Below are 23,071 nucleotides of genomic sequence, written 5' to 3' on the forward strand. Positions count from 1 at the left end.
AAGCTAGCTAGACAGCTATTAGTAGCTTCCATTTATTTTTGTTAAATAATTGTAAGATGCTAAATGAACTGAATGAATTTTCCCCTGACAGCTGGCTGGGATGGGGAGAGACTTCTGAAGCAAACTGTATTTGCATGAACATATCTACTCAGCTTAAATATCTAGCACAGTGGTCACCAACCAGTAGATCAGGATCTACTGGTAGATCTTGGAGCCTCTGACAGGTGATCCTGACTGGTCTGGCCAAGAGGTTATCAAACCCTCACTTTAGCTGCCCCTCCCCTACCCCAGGAGACTGCTGAGCATTTCCTGCCCTTTGCCTTGGAGTTGTCCCCTCAGGAGCTACAGAGCAGAGAGGGGACACAACAGTACTTGGGTTGAAGTTTGCTGTCTGCTTTTGGGAGTGGTGCAGGGCCAGGTCAGGGGTGAGCCACCTGAGGTAAGCAGTGCCCAGCTGGTGCCCACATTCTGAAACCTTACTCCAGTCCATAGGCGTGCACACGGGGTGTGCCAAGTGTGCCCAGGCACACCCTAATGTTTCAAAGGGCCGCCCTGGTGCCCTGGGGAAGAGACGCTGCGCAGGGTTTGCCACGTATGCGTGGCTAAAACTGGCGGGTCCTAGGACTCCACAGAAACAGGCAGCAGGGAGCAGAATCATCACCCCGCCTCCCCAGCAAGTGAGGTAAGTTTAAACCCCGGACGGGAAGGTGGGGGATGTGCCCGCCCCCAGGAAGGGGATGGGAGCAGCGCGGCGAGGCCAGGGGTCAACTCAGCTCGGGAGCTGCATAGCTGGGGTGTGTGTGTGTGGGTCAGGGCAGCGCGGCTGGGCTTGGAGGGGGAGGCCCGGGGTCAGGGTCAGTGCGTCAGGGCCGGGGGTCAGGCATCAGGGCCGGGGGCAGCGCAGCTGGGCTCAGGGCGGGGGGGCCCGGGGTTGGGGGCAGCACGGCTGGCCCGGTGTTGAGGGCAGCGTGGCTGAGTCGGGGCAATGAGGCTGTCCTGGGGAGAGGAGGGGGAGGTCGGGGGCAGTGCAGCTGGTCCAGGGAGGGGGCAGCGCGGCTGACCTCCGCCCCCCCCGAGCTGCTTCCCATCCTCCCTTCCTCCCAGCCCCCCTCTTCCTCCCTGTCAACCCCACTTTCTTCAACCCCCCCAGCTCTGCTTCCTACACCCCCTTGTTCCCGGCCCCCCCTTCCTCCTGGCCAGCCCTGCGGCCTCTGACCTCCCGCCAGCTCTGCTTCCTGCCCCCCTTCCTCCTGACAAGCCCCCCCCACTAGAGGCTCCCAGTGCCTATTGCACCCCACCTTCCAGTCATTCCCCCTGCTACCGCCAGACTTCAGTCTGACGTCCAGCCGGAAAACCAGGAAATACCAGACATTGCATGTGTCCGGTATTTTCTGGATGTATTTTACCAGACAGAGGGCCCAAAAACCGGATTGTCTGGTAGAAAACTGGACACCTGGCAACCCTTTGAGTCGGACCCGGTGCAGGCAGGAGAAGAAAGGAGAGGGCACCAAGGGACAGAGTGGAAGAGAGAGACAAATGCCAGGGGGCCAAGTGGAGACAATGAGGAAAAGGGAAAGAGGGGAAATGTCAGTGACGGGGGGGACGGGATATGATGATGCTAGGAGAGGAGAAGGGAAGGGCTTTGTGGGGCTAGAAGGGAGAAGGGGAGGTGCCAGGAGAAGGCTTGAAAGAAGGGGGGCATGAGGAAGGCGGGGATGGAGCAAGGCATGTGTGAGGGCACAGGGGAATGAGGGGAACGGGGGCAGAGGTGGTGAGGGGATAGGCATCAGGGAAAAAGAGGGCAAAGGGGGCAGGAGCAGTGAGGGAAGGGGGAGGCACCAGGAGGGTGCAGGGGTAAGGGAAGGTGCAGGTGCCAGGGGATTCTGGGGGTGAAGGAGAAGGGCAGACACCTGCAGGGGAGGGACCAGCACCAGTGGAGAGAGGCAGGGCAGGTGTGTAGTGGGAGGTGTTAGGAGAGGGGATGAGGAGGGGTAGCTCACATGATCAGAGTGGGGCTACTGGAGGAGTGGGCACAGGGGGGAGAGAAGGGCTGGTGGAGGGGGGCAGGTCTCAGGAAGGCTGAGGGCAGTGAGAAGGGCAGTAGTTAGGACAGCAGAGGTAGGTGAGGAGTTGGAGGGGGGCAGGGCAGCAGGTACCAGGGGAGCTGATGGAGCAAGGGGAGGAGACATGGCAGCAGAGGGAAAGGGTAGAGGTTTATAAGATATTTATTAATAACTTGGGTGCCACAGTGGCACATCCAAACAAGCCACAAACTCAGTACTGTGCATAACACAAAATGTATTGTGCTTATGGGACGAAACTCTTAGAGGGGACACTTCCCCCTCTCCACCCCCGGAGTTAATGTCACACACATTGGGTTAAAGGAATTGCAGGATAGTTGCATGGGGGTGGTGGTGGTGAGGGCCAAACTAATCCCTATTGGTAAGAGGATGGTGGGAAAAGTCCTTGGGGGGTGTCACGACACCTTTTATTTCTGGTCATGTGTCCATATTGCCCCAAAAGCATTACCCCCAGAGGCATGGCTAATGCGGTCAGGGGGTGTGGCTAATGGGGGTCAAAGAGTACATTTAAAAAAAATTCTTTGGGTGCACACCCTAATGAAATGTGCTGTGCACGCCTATGCCCCAGTCATGAACCACCTCCTGCATCCCAAGACCCTGCCCTAGCCCTGAGCACCCTGCATCCAAACCTCCTTCAGCCCCCCTACTGCCTGCTCCAGGCTCAGCTCGGAGCCCTTCCAGATCCCTTAATCTAAGACCAGAGCCTGCACCCCAACCCTCTGCCCCAGACTGGTGAAAGTGAGGGAGGGTGGGGGTGGGGAGGAGGATGGAGTGAGCAGGGGTGGGGCCTCAGAGAAGGGGCACAAAGGAGGCAGGGCAAGGGTATTTGGGTTTGAGGTAGATATTGGATTGCATTTAAATTAAAAAATGATCTCATGCTTAAAAAGGCTGGAGACCACTGACTTACACCATGGGTGGGCAAATACCAGCTTGTGGGCTGGATCTGGTTCACCAGGGTTAGCTCCTGGTGGGTCGCTGCCGCTTTTATTTACCTGTGCCTCTGCAGGTATAGGTGATTGCAGCTCCCTTTGGACAGGGATCACCATTCCCAGCCAATGGGAGCTGTGGGAAGTGGCATGGCCCGGACACTGCTTTCTGCAGCTCCCAGCGGGCAGGAACCGAGCTCTGCAGCTCGGAGGAACTGCAATCACCTGTACCTGGGGAGGCACAGGGAACTACAGCGCGGCAGCGGGCCAGGGGCTAACCCGGTGAACAGGATCCAGTGCTGGAGGGTTGGGCGGTGTCAGCTCACACCAGGGGGAGAGGAAAATCGTTAAAAACAAGGAACAGTCCCGCAGCACGTGGGTGGGGGGACAGGATAAAGGTGTCAAGCACACGGGAGGGTTCCCGCCTACAACTGACAGTGGGGGAGGGATTTTCAGCTTCCCCTCGCGCCTCCCACGAGGGCGGGGAGATGCCCCCGGGGCCTTTCTCAGCCGGCTCCGCCTCCTTCCCCGCGACCGGAGCGGGCGCAGGCGGGCGGTGCTCCGAGCCGCTCTGCCCCCGGTGGCGCAGGCTGCGCGTGGCGGGGCCGGGCTCCATGCTCGTGCGCAGGGAGGAGCCGGAGCCATGCTGGCCGCGCTCAGCGCCCTCTGGCTGCTGCTGGCCGCTGCCTTCCTCGCCGTGCTGCTGCTGCAGCTGCTGCAGGCCCCGCGCGGGGCCCCCCCGTCTGGCCTCCTTCAGGATCTGATCCGCTACGGGAAGACCAAGAGCGGCAGCGGGCGGCGCCCAGCCTGGCTGTGGTTCCTGGATGTGCCCAAGAGGTGAGTGGAGGTCGCCCCCGGCCGGGTCTGCTAGGCCGTCCCAGCGCCGGGACACGCGCCCTGGCAGACACTCTGTCCCCTTCCCCCTGGGGCGGCCTGGCTCTGCGACCCACCCCCTGCGCCTGGCTATGGAGAGCCCCATGCGTGCACGGCAGCCCTTAGCCCAGTGCGTGGGGTGTGCTGGTGCAACAAACCCCTTCTGCAGCCATATAAAGGGCTGCAGCGTCTAGGGCCAGTAGCCAGGGATGCCTGTCTGAAAGGTTCAGAAATCATGAGTCTGGATTTGGAAAGTCGTGAGATTGGCTTGAAAACCTGGTGGGGTTGTGTGTGTATATGTGTGTGTTGATTAATGTTGGGATACGTTTTTTGTGGTCATCTATTGGTTTCTGAGCTTTGATGTACACTCACATTTCCCATCTTTTCTCGGTTATCACGAGTGCTTGAAACATGGCATTTGTCCTTTTTTAGCTCAGAAAGGGTTTTTGGTGTCTGTGTGTTTTCTTGCCCTATCCAGCTTAAGCACAGAATCAGAGACATTTAAAGACTGGCCAGTGTCATTTTCAAGTGATAAAATAGCAAGTGATGTCAGTCTCCCATCAGTCATTGTAGCTTGAAAATACGTTATAATGAAGCCTGAGGTTTAAAAAGTTGCTCTCGCTTCTTGCGAACAGTGACCTGCAGTTTGAGTAGAATCCTCAAAGCTACCCACATGTTAGGAAAGTGTCCAGCTCAGTATCATAAATGAATTGGAAAATTTGGAGTGGAGAGTGTTTCCCATGTGACTGATATTGTCCAGTTCAATGTACAGGTCTTTATCATTGATGTATGAACATTCCGTATGTGTCATCATCTGATGAAGTTCCTTAAAATTACTCAAAAGTGTTTTCCTATCTCTCAGCAGCTTATGAATTCAAGGCTGTATTTTTATGAGACCCTGCGGTCTTGAAAACATCTAATTTATCTAAGGCTACGTCTAGACATAATAGTTAAATTTATTTTCGAAAGAATCTTTTCCGAAATTTGGCGCATCTACACAGCACCAAATTCAGAAAAAAGTGCTCTTTTGACACATCCCTTATGCCTCTTACAACGACGTTTATAGGGATTGTGAAAGAGCGCATCCACTTTTTCGAAATTTTTTTCAGAAAAGCAGACGTGTTCCTTAAACATGTTCCTTAGACTAGATACCTCCAGTATCCCAGAAAAGCAATGAAGTCTAGACATAGCTAGACTCTCAGAAGGGTAGCTGTGTTAGTATGTAACTTTAAAAACAACAAGCAGTCTTGTGGCACTTTAGAGACTAAAAAATATATAGGATTATGCACTTGTGTGGATAAATACCACTTCATCAAATGAGTTGGTGTGGAAATAACAAAATTCAAGGTATAACAGCAGAAGTAATTATCTATCAATTGTAAGACCCATGATAATGGAGCTAATTAATTCAGGCTGGATGTGTCCCATTCATAGCATTAGATGTGAACATGTGAATGTCAAAGGCAGTGGAAAATGGCTTTGTAATGCATTAACCAGTTAATATCTTTATTCAAGCCTAGGTTGACAGTGTCACATTTATAAATGAATTCCAGTTTAGTAGTCTCTCTCTCTAATTGGGTGGTAAAATTCCTTTGTAGGCTATTTTAAAATCCATTTGAGTGTCTAGGTAGGTTAAAATGTTCCCCTACAAGTTCATATATGTTACTATTCCTGATGTCTGATTTGTGTTCATTTATCCTTTGTCACAAAGGTTGTCCAGTCTGGCCAATATAGAGTAAACTTCCGATAATCTGGCACCTTTAGGACCCAAGGGATGCTGGATTATCAGATATGCCAGCATACCGGAAGGGGACCTATGAGGGGTCTGAGGTGGGAAGGGGGGCGGGAATTGCACAGCGTGGGAGAGGGCGACGCTAAGGGACCAACCTGGCAGCACCCCAGCTGCTCTGCCTCTGGGTTCCCTAAATCCACCACTGGTCAGTTTCAGCAGCAGCAGACTTGGGGAAGCTGGGGGCAGAGCAGCTGGGGTGCTGCCGGGTTGGTCACGCAGCGCCGCTCAGGTGAGGGGCGGTGCTGCGGGACCAACCCAGCAGCACCTCAACTGCTCTACCCCCGGCTTCCCCAAGTCAGCCGCTGGTCAATTTCAGCAGCAGCTGTCTTGGGGAGGCCGGGGGCTGAGCAGCTGGGGGGCTGCCGGGTTGGTCCTGTAGCGCCACCCCCTCACCTGAGCGGTGCTGCGGGACCCACCTGGCAGCACTCCAGCTGCTCTGCCCCCGCCTTCCCCAAGTCTGCCGCTGGTCAGTTTCAGTAGCAGTGGACTTGGGGAAGCCCGGGGCAGAGCAGCTTCAATCGTCCGGCTGCCTGGAGCACTTCCGGGTTCCGGGTGATGCCGGACTAGCAGGAGTGCTGGTCCACTGGATACTGGACAACTGGAGTTTTACTGTAGTAAGAAAAAAATTGTTTGAAAAATCCAGAAAGTTAATACTGCTGCTGCTTTCTTCCACAGGTGGTTTTCTCACTTTTATATTCTTTCTGTGGTCTGGAATGGCTTCCTGCTCCTAGTATTTATTCAAGCTTTGTTCCTAGTAAGACCTCTCCCGTTATGGCTTCAGGATTTGCTCAGTGCTTTTGGTGAAGCTTCGCAGAACCAGGATGTGGGCAAGTATTCCAAATGTTATGGACACATGCACAGAAGTTGGGATGCGGAATTGTTGCATTCTCTAAGGCCGTGGTCCCTAACACGGTGCCCGCGGGCGCCATGGCGCCCGCGGGGGCATTTCCATGCGCCCGCCAGGTGCTCAGGGCTGGCCTGGCACCGGGCGCATGGCGGGGGGAGCGCCGGCCCCAGGCACGTGGCGCTGGGCGGGGGGAGTGCCAGGCGTGCGGCGCTGGGCGGGGGGAGTGCCGGCCCCGGGCAGCTATGGGGGGGGGGGCCGCCCCTGGGGCTCAAGTGTCCCCGCCCCCTGGCGCTCGGCCGGCGAACGGCCACGCCCCCTGGCGCCCGACAACCTAGAAAGGTTGGGGACCACTGCTCTAAGGGATGTCAGGAGAGTGTATCAGATATCATCCCTAATTTATTAATTTATACTAGGGCAGCCAATTAATTGCAGTTAACTCACATGATTAACTCAAAAGATGAATCATGATTAATTAGGGAGGTTCAATTGCGTTTAATCAGCTAATCGATTAGTCAATAAAGGGAGAAATGAAAGAGCTGCAGTAGGGTTAACTCTTGGACCTGGGAGCTAACCCTGCTGTGGCTCTGCCTTTTAAATGTATTAAGAGCCATCAGGCTCTTAATACATTTAAAAGGCAAAGGTGCAGTGGGGGGACTGGGCACGAGCCGGGAATGTGCTGATTCCTGGCTCACTCCTGGTCCCAGACACTGTGCCTCTATTTCCCCTGCTTCCCCTCCCACCCACGAAGACAGTGCTAGCGGGAACCGGCTTTTAAGCTGGCTCCCTCCAGCACTGGCTCCTGCTCCCCCCCCCATTGCTGTCTCTCTCTGATAGAGGCATGGGGGGAGCAAATAGTCGAGTAGTGACTTGACTGGTCCCTTACATCCCTATGATTAATCTCAGTTTAACCACGATGTTGAACAATAATAGAATGCCAAACTTTTTAAATATTTTGGATATTTTTCTACATTTTCAAATGCTGATTTAAATTTCATCACAGAATACAAAGTATACAGTGATCACTTTGATGACCTGCATCTGACGAAGTGGGTCTTTGCCCACGAAAGCTTATGCTCCTACACTTCAGTTAGTCTATAAGGTGCCACAGGACTCCTCGTCGCTTTTGCAGATTCAGACTAACATGGCTACCCCTCTGATACTAGTGATCACTTTGTATTCTTGATATTTGCACTGTAAAAATAATCAACAAAATAAATATTTTCTGTTAACTCATGTACTGTAGTGCAGTCTCTTTATTGTGAAAGTACAACTTACAACTGTAGGTATTTTTTTTGTTACATAATTGCACTCAAAACAATATAAACCTTTAGTGCCTTTAGGTCCACTCGGTCCCATTTCTCGGCCATCTAATTGCTAAGACGCAACAAGTTGGTTTACACTTATATTTGATGATACTGGTAGCATCTTATTTACAATATCATCTGAAAGTGAGAACAGGTGTGTGCATGGCACTTTCGTAGCTGGGATTGCAAGCTATTGATACGTAATATGGTTAAACATTTGTATGCCCTTCATACTTCAGCCACCATTCCAGAGGACATTTACATTTGTGATTGAATTTCTTGAGGAGCAGAAATGTATGTGTCTTCTGTGTTATACGCGCATTCTGCCATATCTTTCATGTTGTAGCTGTTTCAGATGATGACCCAACACATGTTTTGTTTTAAGAACACTTTCACTGCGGACTTGACAAAATGCAAAAAAGATTCCAATGTGAGCTTTCTAAGGATAGATATAGCATTTGACTCAAGATTTAAGACTCTGAAGTGCATTCCTAATCTGAGAAGGATCAGTCTGCATTGCTTTGGTTTGTTATCAAGCAGAAATTATTAGCATGGATGCATGTCCTTGGACCGGTGGTTGAATCATGCAGGCACATATGAATCTTTTGCATATTTGGCATGTAAATATCTTGCAACATTGGGGGGCTACAACAGTGCCATGTGAACACCTGTTCTTACTTTCACTGGCATAAGCCTTATGCCTTTTCATGAAGGTGGAGTCATGTTGATGTAGTGGATCTCTTACTTTGGCAGGAGCAAGGCTGTAGTGCAGACACAACATAGCTAGAGTGACATAAGTTGCCTTCTAGCAGCCTAACTATAGGGTATACCCCAAGCCTAAGTCCCTACCAAACTCTCCATCCGTTACAGCAGGTGTGGGCAATTAAAAAAAATAGTCCCTGGCAGGCCACTATGTTTACCTGTGCCTGTGCCTCAGCAGATATCGGAAGATCGCAGCTGTGGTTGGCCGTGAATTGCAGCCATTGTGAGCGGGAGGGAGGGAATAGGGCAGACTGCCATGGCCAAGGCTCGCCATGGGCAGAGGCTGCTCTGGCAGCCGCCTTTGTCTGTAAGGGTCTCAGCGGGCCAGGGTTGGCCACCACAAATAGGGGCTGCTGCCAGAGCAGCCCCTGCCCGTGGCCAGCCTTGGCCATTGCAAACAAGGGCTGCTGGACTTGGCATGAGCCAAGACCAAGTAGTTCCACCTCATGCTGGTCCGGGATGCTGCACCTCTGTATTTTAAATGTAGTTAGAGCCTGGTGGCTCTTACTACATTTAAAATGCAGAGCCGCAGAATGGGTGGCTCCTGGAGCCAATGCGCGTGGGACTGCTCAGTCCTGGCTTCACTCGGCTCTGGGAGTTATCCCCACTGCAACTCTGCAGAGCAGCCCCTTATTGACTAATTGTATACACGATACAATTTGTATCGACTGCACAATTAGCCAGATAACCCCAATTTTTACTTGTGCTTTTTTTGGTGTTTAGTGTGTGTGTCGAGAGAGAGAGAGAGAGATGATCCCCCCCCCCCACACACACACTTTGGGGTCTTGTATTTTACTTTATATACATTTATTTATTGTGTTGTGTAAAATTTTTTGTAAGCTTCCTTGAACATTTTAAATAAAGAGGTGTGGTAAAAATATTTTAAATAAATAAATATATTTAACATCCTTATGCCAAGGACTCACCCTGCCGACAGAATTTGGGCTGCGAGGCAGAATTTGCCCACCCCTGTATTTGAGGCTAAGGGTTAAATGTGCCTCAGTGTCCTCTTTTTAGCAGGATTCACCATACTTGCAAGTGGCTCCTAATTAAACTGGTAGCACCTACCATTTCTGACCTCCTGCTGTTTGAACTTGCCACACTTCCCCTACTCCCATTCCAGCTAGGAACATAGCTCCTTGGGATTTGAAGATAGGGAAACGTCTTGAGTTAAAGGAAGAAGGTAGAGGAATTCTTTCCTTTATAATATGATACTTGCACTGCAGCTGGAACTCTGTGTCTGGAAATACTGGTTCTGCATCTTTCAGTAAGCTCCTGTCCAGCCCCTGCCTTCATCAAGATGTTAGACTAGATCTGAAATAAACATATTTGATCTTGCATTATATTGGTAAGGAAATATTTTATTTGACAAATTCTAGATAGTGGTGTAATTATCTCAAGATTTTTATAAATTCAGGAGGCCAGAAAAAAAGAATCTTGTGATACTTACAAGTTAATCTTTTCAGTACCACTCAGAGGTACTGGTCTGGAAACCAAGGCACAGAAAGGATAGGTAGTCTTGTTAAAGGCTTTAATCATTATACAGCACTCATAGAAAAGGATGTTTCAGAATAATGTGTTGGTTTAATTGATTTAAAAGTGAACGACAAAGCAAAAATATTTTTGCCCTTTACAGAAGTTTTTAGGGCATATAGAGAGTATTTCATAAATTTTAAAAATATATTCAGGTTTTTCACACTTGCTTTTTTTTACCTTAGTCAGAAGCACAGAGGACCTGTGCAGCTTCCTTCAACTGAGAGGGAAGGGAATGCTGATTCTATCTTAATTTTTAAAAAGTCTATTTTAATACATCATCAAAATGCAATAAAAACAAAAAAAAAGGGGGTGGGGTTGCTTTATGATTCACCTTTAGCACATTCAGTCAATTGGAAAAAAACCACCTTTTGCCTGAAAATTGTTACAAGTAGTACTTAAAATGATTGTCAGTAAATCTTGTAATATCTTATAAGTTATAGCCAAAACTTGGAAAAACCAAATACCAGTCTTTTATTGGATATTTTCACATTTTGGATAAACTTGAGTTATTTGTGCAATTGAAAGATTAAAAATCTCTCTTAAAAGTTTGTTTACATCATGCATTTGATGATATTTTGTGTGTTGTCAGTTTCACTTTAGTCTATTTCCTCTTTTTGTGTGACACTCTCATACACTGAGGAGAGAAGCGCTTTTTACAAAAAATAGGGAAGTTGGCCAGGGAATTTAAAGGTAGCTTTTACACCTGCCCTCACTTAAATATATATTTTTTAAATTTTCTCTTTAAAGTCATCAGTGTTTCTTAAGAAACAATAACAAGAGAGAGACTCAGTGTGATCATCATTCCAATGATGGAAAAACATCCTTTCTGTCCAAAAAGACTCACTTTCCATCTTTCAAGGCAGTTGTCTTAAAAATACATATGATATTTTTCTCTTGTTCGTTCTGTTCAGGTTTCATAGTTGATGTCCCTTTGGGTAATTTTAAAGTGAATGCAAGTTAATTTACAGTGAAAATTGTTTTCCAAATGGAATTTGGTGCTCAGTTTCTGAAGAAAGATTTTGAGATTGTCACTTCTGTTTGATTTGTAGGTGACAAACACCTGTCTGCTCTCCTTGTTCTCATACTCTTGTGGCTACACAGCTTTCGAAGGCTTATAGAGTGCCTCTGCATCAGTGTCTTCTCCAGTGGTGTCATCCATATTGTACAGTACTGCTTTGGACTTGGGTACTATGTTGCTATTGGCTTAACTGTGCTTTGTCAAATGCCAGCTAATGTCAGCAATGGTGAGTGCCTCTCTAGTGCTAACCATAGTTACAGCTTCTTCTTCATGTGTTTCTAGCATCACAGGATGGTTTGGAGAGGGTGGGGGTGAGCGAGGGTAGTAGGGTGTCTAATCTTTTTACCTTTTATCTGGTAAGAAAATTTTATCTCCAAAGCGTTTTTGTGTGCATGTGTCTGTGAGGTAAGAGATATTTTGATGAGATCTAGAAAAGTACTTACTGCTGTTATTTAAAGACTTACTAAATAGTGATCTAAGCGAGTAGTTGACTAGTCAACTGATAAGCCTAGACTTATCAGTTAGTTGAGTCGACTACTTGCATTTCCCCCTTTCCTTGCTGCCTCTGTATCAGAGGTGCCCCAGCCTCCTCCTTCTCCTCCCTCTTCCCCCGCGCTTCTGCCTCTATCAGAGGTAGCAGCATGAAGGATGGGGCGAGGGGAGGCTGCCATGAAGCAGCCTCTGCTTACAGTGGGCTGGGACCACCATAGACAGCAGCCGCTGCAGCTGGGCAAGCGGCCCAGCCCAGACTTGGCTCGTACCGGGTCTGGAACCTATTCCCACTGTGGCTCTGAAGTTTAAGTGTAGTAGGAGGCAACCACACGATAATCGAGTACATGATTAGCGAATTACCCGCCTCTTTACATCCTTATTACTAACCAACACAACATCAATCTGTCAGTGATCACCTACATACCAGTAGTATGTATCCTAGTTCTGTTCTATGTGGTTTCTCGTCATAGTTTAATGTCTTTGTTTGCTGTATGCCAACATGTCCCTTTGATTGCCAGGTCCAATATATCACATCTTTGTCAATGATGTGCTTCCTCCTTTAGATTAGGGATGTTAAGAACTAGTCGACTAGTTGATTCCTCCCCTTGCTATCTCTATATGAGAGAGGCAGCAAAGCGGAGTGTGGTGGGGAAGAGGTACTTCAAAGTGTCCGTGCCGCACAGCTGATCTGCGGCTCAGCTGTGCGGCACTGCCCCTTTAAAATGCTGCCTCCGCGTTTCAGTGGGGCAGCTGTGGAGCCTGGGGCCAGCTGGGGACTCCCCACCTGATCCTGGGCTCCATGTGGCATTTCCCCAGAACCCAGCTTTTGTACATTTCAAAGGAGGAATGCGGAAGTGCCTATCGACTAGTCGATGGAAATTCCATCGACTACTTGACTAGTCAATTAACCTCATTTTAACATCCCTACTCTAGATACCAGCACAGCAGAGGTAAAGATCTCTCTGGTTACATGGCTGTTATAGGCTGATGTTTCTCTTTGCTATGGACACTTCTTTTAAGTGTGAGCCAGTCCCAGGCTATCTTGGCTAGCACCTGTCTGGGTCCTTGGTACTTAGTACTTTGTCTTCAAACACCTACCAGTATCTAGTGGTCTGCTTCTCTTTGCTATTTGAGTCATTTAAGTATCCACTAATTCTATAAAGCTCTTTGAATTATGTGTCCTGTTTCTGCCAATATGATGTGCTAAGTCCTACAGCTGAGCTGTTTACTCTGATAAACCAGAGTGCCCAAACTACCTGGTGTGCTTTTCTGATAACTTTTCTTATGTGGTCGGCAGTAGATACAGAATTTACCATTTAATGCGCTCTTAGAGGTGATATTGAGTACTGAATGAGTTTGGTACAGAGAAAGTCATTTCTAGGGGTTTCTGCATACATTTTCTGCCTACCTAATCACAGCATTTCACAGAGATGATGCATTTGGCATAAGCACTGGTACCCATCCGTAGGAAAAATTTCTTGCAAATCAAATGAGTCATCTGTTCTAAACATATTTGTATTGCTAATGTAAATAAGGCAACACAGTTATGTAATGATATTTTGATCTAAGCTATGGCTCTGTCTTCTAATATTGTGGTAAGAATACATTTTTATAAGCACCATCAGAATATAGAATCCGGAACAAAATAATGACCCTTTGTGCTTGTGGTATGAATCCTCCTAATTTGCAGTAGCAGGCAGTTAAAAATAAAGGCCGCAGCAATTCATAACTAGGGACTTAAGGTATGGTTCACCATCTGCATAAGATGTGTTTAAAAGCCCTTTTCCACCAGTATTCTAGAAGAGGAGTATACTGGGAAAAGCTGCAAGATGATACATGCATAAAAGCTGAACTTTTGGGGCGATGGTGGTGAGGATTTAATACAGACTCCTTTCTAACCTTGTATTAATTAATAGGCATGCTGTTTTCATTTAATTCAGGAAAAAACCTCTTTGTGCAAATTTGCTGGTACCACACCCTAGGAATTATGATGTACATTTGGGCCTCTGTTCACCAATATAGATGCCATGTGATTCTAGCTAATCTTAGAAAAAATAAATCAGGTGAGATGTTTCACTTCTTGAAGCTGTTTATGTAATCATTTTTTCCATTAAAAATTGTCACAATGAATCTTTGTAGAACTCAACCCCTTAGAACATTGGTATTTTTCAAAACTCAATAAAATGAATGTTAATGTGAATATGTATCTATGTAGACCACTTTCCCAGGGGTTAAATTAGTCTGTCTGGAAGAGATTTGAAGTTATTCACAGTATGCAGAGTTTAAAACAAAATTCATACTTGTATCATCTTAAATAGAAATATATAAGGTTTAGCACTTGTACGACTTCTTATGTCTAAAATGTATTAGAACACTTAACTAACAACAACAACTACCTAATAAGTGTTCATCGTCTCTTTTTATAAATGGGGAGACTGAGGCTTTTGCAACCCAAGGCTATGGAAGGAATTACTTTTCTGAGCTACAATTTGAAATTCTCATTCCTATAATTATACCTCATTTCTAAAGTATGGATATCATTATATGTTGTATTGGGAATGAGTTACGGTCACCATTTTCAAACCTAAGTGTCTAAAATTAGGCTCCTTAATCCATATTTAGGCACATAATAAAAGTGGTGAAATTTTTTTCCAAAAGTGCTTTGCACCTATAAATCCCACTCAAGTGAGTGGGAGCTGCAGGTGCTCAGCATTACTGCATAATTTGACATAAATTTTAACTCAATCCATATTTATTTTAATAAATGCTCTATCAACTAATTTTTTCATTTCTTTAATTGCAGGAAAGATTGTAAACCTGAGCCACAATGTTCCTTTTGGAGACTGGTTTGAGAGAGTATCTTGCCCACATTATTTTGCTGAACTGCTAATATATATATCTATGGCTATCACATTTGGGTTTCACAACTTAACCTGGTGGCTTGTAGTGGCATATGTGTTGTTTAACCAGGCACTGGCTGCAATTCTGTGCCATGAGTTCTATGTGAACAAATTCAGCTGCTACCCAACACACCGAAAAGCATTTATACCATTTCTTTTTTAAAATCTTTATTTGTATTAAATAATGTTTTCCATGAAATCTGTGAAATGCTACCTAAAAGGTAATAAAAGACTGAGGTTCTCAGGAGTAGGTGTAATGCCAAATGAAACTTTTAAGAAGTATCTAGCTTATGTACAACCTTAACAGTACATAGTATTAAAGACGTCAGCTAAAATGAAAGAACTGCTGATGTTTGACTTGTGTATTTGACATTCATATTTAATATTTAAAACACTTTCATTGGTGCTATGCAGCAAACCAAAATGTGTGCATGGTTTTTATATATAACATGTATGTAGGGAAAGGACATCTCTAAAAGTGAGGAGAAAACACTGTATTTCATGTTTTAAACTATTATTTTAAAAGAAAACTATACTCGTCCCTCACCGCCTTTACCATGATATCTTCAAAGAAGCTAACTATTTAGGGATGTGGTGCTTTGCCGCTAAATATTTTCGTATGGATAATTTGAAAGCAGTTGATAATTTTGTGAGTGTGGGGTTAAATTATATCAAGATGTGGGGAGAGGAAATCAGGATATTTTGTAATATGAGGATAAGTCCCTTAGGGTATGTCTACACTACCACCCTAGTTCGAACTAGGGTGGTTAATGTAGGCAACCGAAGTTGCAAATGAAGCCTAGGATTTAAATATCCCGGGCTTCATTTGCATCTTGCCGGGCGCCGCCATTTTTAAAGCCCCGGTAGTTCGGACTCCGTGCCCGCGCCTAGGAGTAGGTAGTTCGGATTAGGCTCTCTAATCGAAACTACCGTTACTCCTCGTTCCACGGGATATTTAAATCCTGGGCTTCATTTGCAACTTCGGTTGCCTACATTAACCACCCTAGTTCAAACTAGGGTGGTAGTGTAAACATACCCTTACTTATTAGCAAACAATGAAACCGACTGATATGGTTTTTATTTGTTTCAATTCACAACTTTCAGAAATACCAAATACAATAAAAGGTTGAGAAACCTCTTTGATGAGAAGGATGTCTATTCCATTGGCTGACTCACATTTCTTAGAAGAAATAAATGTGCTTTTTAGGCAATATTTCAGTGCTCCATAAAGAATGTTTCTTTTGCTATGTTAGTATGTTTGTTGCAGCCTCAGAAAACTGGGTAGAATTCAAGATGCCTTCCCCCGCAAGCTATATTAAGAATTGTGATAGCCCATTCTGTTAAGTTTGTGCAAAACTGTAGAGTGGAAATATTGCACTTGTTGGGTGGTATATAAACTTCAAAAAAGAGGTCACCTACCATATATACTGTTATACTGAGGAGAATAGAACTCAAAGTAGGATGCTACTCTAAAAGTGACCTCTAGTATTTCATTTTCATGTTGTCTCAAGGATGTCCACTTAAATTTGCTTAGCTTTCAGAGAAGATAATACTTTTTCCAACTATCAATCCTACAAATTTGCACTGAGTCCTGACAATCACAGAAGATGATTTCTGTCTCATGTATATGGTTAAGATTCTGTTGTTAGTATTTTTAGTAAAAGTCAGGGACCGGTTACAGGCAAGAAACACGAATTTATGGAAGTCTACAGCCCATCCTTGACTTACTAAAAATATTAGGGTGGGAGAGGAAGGGAAGAGTTTAAACAGAGCAGGATTGAGCCTTTGCAGCTGTTCTACCCTGTATCTTGTACAGTGAGGACTCCCATGGTTAAGATGTAAAAGATTTCTCAAAGTATTAGAATAGGTATAATAAACTTTAATGATATAGGACATTTATCTACCTCTAAATGACAGGTATTAAGAAGAAACTTCCCCTCTTAGTAAATTATTCCTCATTGTCCATGCCAAGGCTGATCCCCACTCGGGCACTCTGAGCGCGGAAGGTACGGCCTGCAAAGAGCTTAAAATCCTTGCCTCTTCAGGCTCTGTTTACACCCCTCTTGCCCCACTGCCCAGAGTCACAGATACACTGACTCTGAGAAATAAAAAAGCTGCCACCACCAAGTGAAACAAATACCTTTCTTCTTGAGCCCAGGAAGAAAGTACTTGGACTTCCCCAGTGATACCCCAAGCTCCTCTGCCACAAAAGAGCTCAAAAAATAAAGAGAAAAATAAGCTGCAGTCTCTGGTAGCTGAACTCTCAGTCTTGAGGCATGCAGACACGCACAGAGAGACAGACCTGTACCTTCCAGGACACAAGAATCAAATAATCACCTTAAAGTGATTATTACAAAACAAAAGATATACTTGAAAAAACCATACTTGGTTGCTAGATGTTACAGAGCAACTAAGGAAAATAAAACAGAGAAAATCTCTGGGAACAATGCTTACTGGTAAGTGGGGAGGGGAGGCACAGATTCACAGAGCAGTTCAAACCAAACCACAAAATAAGAAAAATATCCTGATCATGACTAGAGTCACTTTTTTCTTCTTTACTTATTCACGATTGTAAGGGCAATAGACTCCATTTTGCTTTAACAAACTCCATCTTGGATTGTGCCCTGCACTGAAAAACCAGCACCATCCGGTTTTTCCCACCAAAGCTGAAATCACATCAGGGGTGCACTATGCTGTACACGGCATGGGACATTTTGCACATGGCACAGAAACAGTGCATCTAGCTTTTCCCGCTCAAAGGACAATAAAAGGACTGTCATTCTGAGGGGCGAGGCTCCTCCTGAACACTTTGCTGCTTAGTCCTCTGATCCTCTAGTCTTTGGCCTGCTGCTTCTGGTTCATCCTGTTTGCACTCTCCGTGGCAAAGGCGTCGGAGTGAGGCCTACCATCTGGCTACAGGATAGAAGCTGCCTGAGGATCGGAATCTCTGAGCTGCTGAGTGCCTCCCTTCACACCCTCCATCGAAGGGTGGGGATTTGTGTCTAGGGAACATCCAGCACGGCTCTTAGGTTGCTTTGCCTCATTCCGGAATCCTGATCCTTGTGTGAAAGCCCTTGGGAACTCAAGGAATCTGCGATTAATCCAAATCGGAACATATCCGTGGGATCACCGAGTGTTCCTCCTGGACAGCAAGACCCCTGCTGAATAGAAGGTTCTAGGCTCACCTCTTCCCTCCATCTGTTAAATGTCATACTCCATCTAAACCAGACACCTGTAAAGTATTTTGACTTAACTTTTTGTATCAGGGAATCCTTTACTATCTTCTCCTCTCTTTTGGTTTGAGGGTGTGGGGTTGGTTTACTGGCTGTACTGGGGTTCTGTGTTGTCACATGCTGTGTATTGTTTCAAATTCTTTAATAGATTAGTTAAATTTACATTCAAGTTGCATTGTTATTTCGGCCAAATTAATCCACTGGTGATAGATACAGTTGTCAGGGGACCTGTGCTTCTGGTGTCAGGAACAAAATTAACATCAAGATCAGATCCTAATCCAAATTCCATTATTTTCATTTGTCATTACTGAGTTCCTGGGTAACACAATCGTCTCTTTGTTCAGTCCACTTCCATGCCTGGAATTCCTTGGAGGAATGGTAGTCCTGCTTGGGTTTAAATCATTCTGTCTCTATCAACGCCTGCTTTAACTCTTTCCCCACAAAGAAAGAAGGCAAGGTACCTTATACAATTCATATTTCAGCACTTTATTCCTATTGGTTCTCCTGGCTTCCTGCCAACTCCCTTGTTAGCTACCTGAGTTTAACCCCTTAGTCACTGGGTGCTGGCCAGCACTACTCCTATCCATTACATTCCCCCCACCCCCAAATTACAGACGGTGCTGGACAGGGTGGCACACACTGGCTGTGATTTCTTCTGGAGATCTAGGATTAAAACATAGTTAATAAAGTACACACACACACTACATTTACTACTGGATACACAAAGAAGTAAACATTCCCCATATGCATGGAATACAATGACCTGAATATAGGAAAGGTTTCCATTACAGTCCAGTTCAGAGTTTCTTTTTCTTGTACCTTCCTCAGAAGCATCTGGTATTGGCAGGAGCAGGATTCTGGAGTAAAAGATCAGCTGGTCTGATCTGGTATAGGAATTCTATTTCGGTGTATCTTTTTCAGAATGTATTATAATATCTGAATATATATACAATACATTTTTCATAAAATATATTTTCTTGTTGAAAAGTTTTTTACTGGAGAAACACTACTGTGTATATTATTTTCTATAATGGACATTTTATAAAAACGGTGGAACATGTTTAAGCACTTATAAAGTATTAGTTACACACAAGAGAAGGATGAACCTCTCCATGTGTTTTAACAAGCACTTTGGATGAAATATTGGTCCTTTCACAGGATCAGCTGAAACAATATATAATTGAATCGGGAAAAGGTAATAAACTCTCACACCTAGGATAGCATATTAATACTAAAGATGTGAATGACTAGTCGACTATTGGATAAGCAAATGCTTACCAGACAGTTGACACACTAATTAACTACTCGCTTCTACCCCCACTTGCTGCCTCTGTCAGAAAGAAGCAGCAAGAAGAGGGGGTGCTTCAAAGCGGCAGCACCGCGTGGAGCCTGGGGCCAGACCTGGGCTCCACGCAGTGCTGCCGCTTTGAAACGGTGTGCAGCCAGGGGGCCCTTGAGGTGGGCTCCATGCGGCACTGGTGATTTGAAATGCCGTGCGGAGCCTTACACTGGGCTCCCTGTGGCATTTCAAAATGGCAGCCATGGAGCACGGGGCCAGCCGGGGACTGCTTGAATTCCCTGCTGGCCCTGTGCGCCCCACAGCGCTTTCGCCTTTGAAGTGTAGCAACAGCCAGGGCTGTTGCTGCACTTCAAAGTTGGAGGCACCTTTATCAGCTAATCAAATAGTCGATAGAAATTGCATTGACTATTAGATTAGCCCATTAATATAAATTTAACATCCCTAATTAATGCCTACAATGGTATTTCCACATTTAACATCCTTTACGATACCTGAAGTGATTATGCAGTTATGGCATTTTTACTTTGATTTTATTTGACTGATACATCAGTGTCACGTATCAATGTAGCAGTTCAAATGATATTTGGCTTGCCAGGATAAACACAAGCTATTGGAAACTCAAATTACAGTAAAACTCCCAATTGTCCGGGATCCAGTGGTCCGGCACTCCTGACAGTCCAGCACCAACTGGAACCAATTGGAGCTGCTGTGAGCCCCATGGGCGCTCGCGGCTGGGAAAAGAAGGGGAGAAGAGGAGAAGGGGATTATACCCCTGCGACGGGTCTGCTGGGACACGCACTGCGTCTGGCCAGGAGGTGGGAGGTGAATGGTGCTACGAGGGGCGAACCCTCCGTCGTTTTGCAGGAAGGCGAGAGAAGTCCCGTGCCGCCACAAGAGCTAAGTCCCCGAATTTGCCCCATTCCGGCTGCGCTCAACCCTGCACTGCCACCAAGAGTTTCTGGGAGGGAAGTGGGCTCCCCACCCCCCAGACTGCAGTAGTTATTGTTGAGCAGGGGAGTGAGGGGCGGCATTGTAGGACCAACCAGGCAGCACCCCAGCTGCTCTGCTCCGCTGCTTCCCCAAGTCTGCAGCTGAAACTGACGAGCGGTGGATTTGGGGAAGCAGCGGAGCAGAGCAGCTGGGGTGCTGCTGGCTTGGTCCTGCAGCGCCTCCACTGCTGCTGCTGAAACTGACGAGTGGCGGACTTGGAGAAATGGCAGAGCAGAGCAGCTAGTGTGCTGTCGGGTTGGTCCCGCAGTGCCGCCCCTTACCCCATGCTCGGCAATAACTACTGCAGTCTGAGGGGGTGGGGAGTCCGCTCCCCTCCTGGAAACTCTCAGTAGCTGTGCGGGGCTTCTCCCGCCTTCCTGCAAAACGGCGGAGGGTTCGCCCCTCACCGCACCGTTCCCCGCCCACCTCCCAGACGCAGTGCGAGTCCCGGCAGACCCATCACAGCCCCCTGCCAGAGTACCTCCTGATACTCCACCATATCCAATAATCTGGCACCACCTAGGTCCCAAAGGTGCCCGATTATTGGAAGTCTATTGTATTTCCTAATTCCAAAGTGTGCCCTTTTGACTAAATTACCACCAGCTGTTCTTTCAAGTGTGATTTATAATCCTGCAAACTACCACTCCATATTAGTAAATTCATGGATGGAAGGGAGGAAATGATGTGTGATAACAGTTTTAATGTTCCAAAACTCGAAAAGTCTAAATCTAAGGTTTTTTGAGCTGAAAATGTATACATACAATCTCTCAACATAATGAGCATCAATTTTAGAAAAAGATTAATGGAGACTCAATATAGTTACAGTACTGAACAGAGACCAACTGTAAAACGTTACATTATAATATCATATTTGTTAAATAAGTCAGGGATACCAGCAATCCTAACAACCCTATTTTCTATCCATTGTTTTTCTATCCTGCTTTTAGATTTTCTCTCTCTCTCGCCACAATAGTAGATGTTAGCCTAAGGTAGAGGGTGCTTTTTGACTAGACCTTGTCGTCCACAGCTGAAATCATGGAAGTAATAATCTCAACATTTATTCATAAGTTTATTTTTGGTGGAATAATTTCTGAATGTTGCTGTGGTTTGAGGAATCAAAAGATGCAGTCTAGTGCCATCTTTTTCTCATTGAAGCATTTTTGGTGACAGGCGCTGGGCTTGATTCCCAGGCAACTGCTTGGATTTACTTCAAGGCATTTCCCACTTCTGCATTAGAAGTGTAGTTAACAGTCTTGTAAACAAAAAAATCACTGATTCTGTCAAGTTGTTTGTCAAAAAAGTACTTTAGCAGATATCCTTTGGGAGTGCTTAACCAACACATCTGTTTCTGAAACAGCATATTCATCACTCCCTGTATGTTTCCTTTTTGCAAGTGAAAATGTGTACACCACATTTCTCTGGACAGACACTGTCAAACCAACTGAAAGGGTTCTGTTCTAGTACCCGCAGTGCTTTTAAATTATGTTATAGTGCTCACATAATTTTGAAATGTGTACAAACTCTGTCCTCATGTGGTGCTTTCACATCTCAGTCCTGTCCTTAAATAATATAGTTTTGCCCTTTAAGCTGTCAACCTACTTTTCTTACCCTCACAAAACTCAAATCTGACTGTTCCTGGAAAATCTCATCTTCAGATCCTAACATCCCTGATGACTGACAGTTATAATTGGTTTCGTTTGACGCACGATTTGTACTGCACCTTTCTCTGTTCCATTGGTTTAAAATCTGGCCAAATGAGCAGCTGACCTTCAATATTTGTACATTTTGAACATGACTGATTTAAATTAGAACAGAACTGGCCCAAGGCACAGTGCACTCCTTTTATAAGAATTACATCTGTCTGGATCAGTGTTTCTCAACCAGTGGTACGAGTATCCTTGGGGTACTCGAGAGAAGTCTGGAGGGTACGTCAACACAACTGAAATTTGGAGAAAACTGATTTTTTGTTTAAGTTTTACAGTGCTTTAATATTTTTGTACTTTTTTACACCTAACATTTCATTTAAGCAAATGTGTTGCAATGGTAGAAAAAAAAATTGTGCATCTGAAAACTGTAGGTACTGGGGGTACTTACAATTTTACTTTATAAAAAATGTTGAGAAACACTGGTCTGGTTGATTTGATTCTTATAAGCAGTTGATTTTTATATGCAGAGCTGCAATGAATGGCTGAAATTGACTGTTACGTTTTAAACTAGCTTTTTTATTCCGTTGAGAAACATCAGATTTACCATAACTAAATTATTTAGAGTTTAACCATACACAGTGTGTAATGAAACCATGCCAATATTCTTACTGAGCAACAGGTTATTCATTACTTATTATCCAATCATTTAGCTGGTGCTTTTATTCATGGCAATTATTAATGTTGTACAGCATATTACATCTTTCCACGAAGTGTTAGAGCTATATAACCTCTTCAAGAAAAAAATCCAAAGATACACATTTTAAACTTTCATATAAACTGTAAGAAACATAACACATGAAAATGCATTATACTGACTTCTATAGCATAAATATAACAAAATAGTCTGTACCAGTATTGACTCACTAACAGAGTGGCATGTCTGCCATTGAATGCACAATGCAGTGACTCCGTAATTGTTTGATTACAAACTTCTCCAGTGTTCCCTGGATCATTGCACAATCCACAACATTACCTTAACTTTCAATGCCATGTAGAAGGTCAAAGTCATCAAAGCCCCTGTATAATAGGCCATTTGTCAAAGTTCTCATTGCATTCTTCATCTGGGTCAAGAATGGGATGATTACCTCATCACTATCAGTGTGCCTTGTTTTGGGGTTTAACTTTGAATTGTTTTCTAATTTCAGTCACAATGTCCACATCAGAGAAAGGTCACCTAACAAACCATTGTCATCACTATCCACTCTTCACCTTCATGTGCATTGAGTTCTCTTGGTGGCTCAGTAATTGCTTCCTCTATGAGTGCTATGACCAGACCTCCTTTTTCCAGCAATCGTGGATTGTCAAAGCACT

General features: G+C 45.4%; 1 protein-coding gene across 3 annotated transcripts; it reads left to right on the forward strand.

Annotated features, from left to right (window-relative positions):
* Nucleotides 1–3,421: 3,421 nt before the first annotated feature.
* SRD5A3 (steroid 5 alpha-reductase 3) lies at nt 3,422–18,035 on the forward strand. Of its 3 annotated transcripts, XR_012904294.2 has the most exons (6): nt 3,433–3,844; nt 6,348–6,499; nt 11,171–11,365; nt 13,572–13,694; nt 14,435–15,264; nt 15,557–18,035. XR_012904294.2 is itself a non-coding variant. In XM_006113486.3 (5 exons), the coding sequence occupies exons 1-5, from the start codon at nt 3,651–3,653 to the stop codon at nt 14,692–14,694; spliced, it is 924 nt and encodes a 307-aa protein (XP_006113548.3). In that variant the 5' UTR covers nt 3,434–3,650; the 3' UTR covers nt 14,695–18,035. The 3 variants fall into 3 exon arrangements, 2 of the variants coding, with proteins under 2 accessions (XP_075786521.2, XP_006113548.3); XM_006113486.3 differs by having other exon boundaries at nt 3,434–3,844; nt 14,435–18,035; XM_075930406.2 differs by lacking the exon at nt 13,572–13,694 and having other exon boundaries at nt 3,422–3,844; nt 14,435–18,035.
* The last annotated feature ends 5,036 nt before the right edge of the window (nt 18,036–23,071 follow it).

Source organism: Pelodiscus sinensis, chromosome 4 (genome assembly GCF_052426305.1).
Source record: "Pelodiscus sinensis isolate ZL-2025 chromosome 4, ASM5242630v1, whole genome shotgun sequence".
NCBI classification, from domain to species: domain Eukaryota; kingdom Metazoa; phylum Chordata; order Testudines; family Trionychidae; genus Pelodiscus; species Pelodiscus sinensis.

Bases quoted from the DNA above. Each gene is read 5' to 3' on its own strand.
- SRD5A3 (XM_006113486.3), top strand. From the start codon at position 3,651: ATGCTGGCCGCGCTCAGCGCCCTCTGGCTGCTGCTGGCCGCTGCCTTC. The intron at 3,845-6,347 runs GTGAGTGGAGGT...TTTCTTCCACAG, and splicing joins TTCCTGGATGTGCCCAAGAG to GTGGTTTTCTCACTTTTATA. The intron at 13,695-14,434 runs GTGAGATGTTTC...CTTTAATTGCAG, and splicing joins TCTTAGAAAAAATAAATCAG to GAAAGATTGTAAACCTGAGC.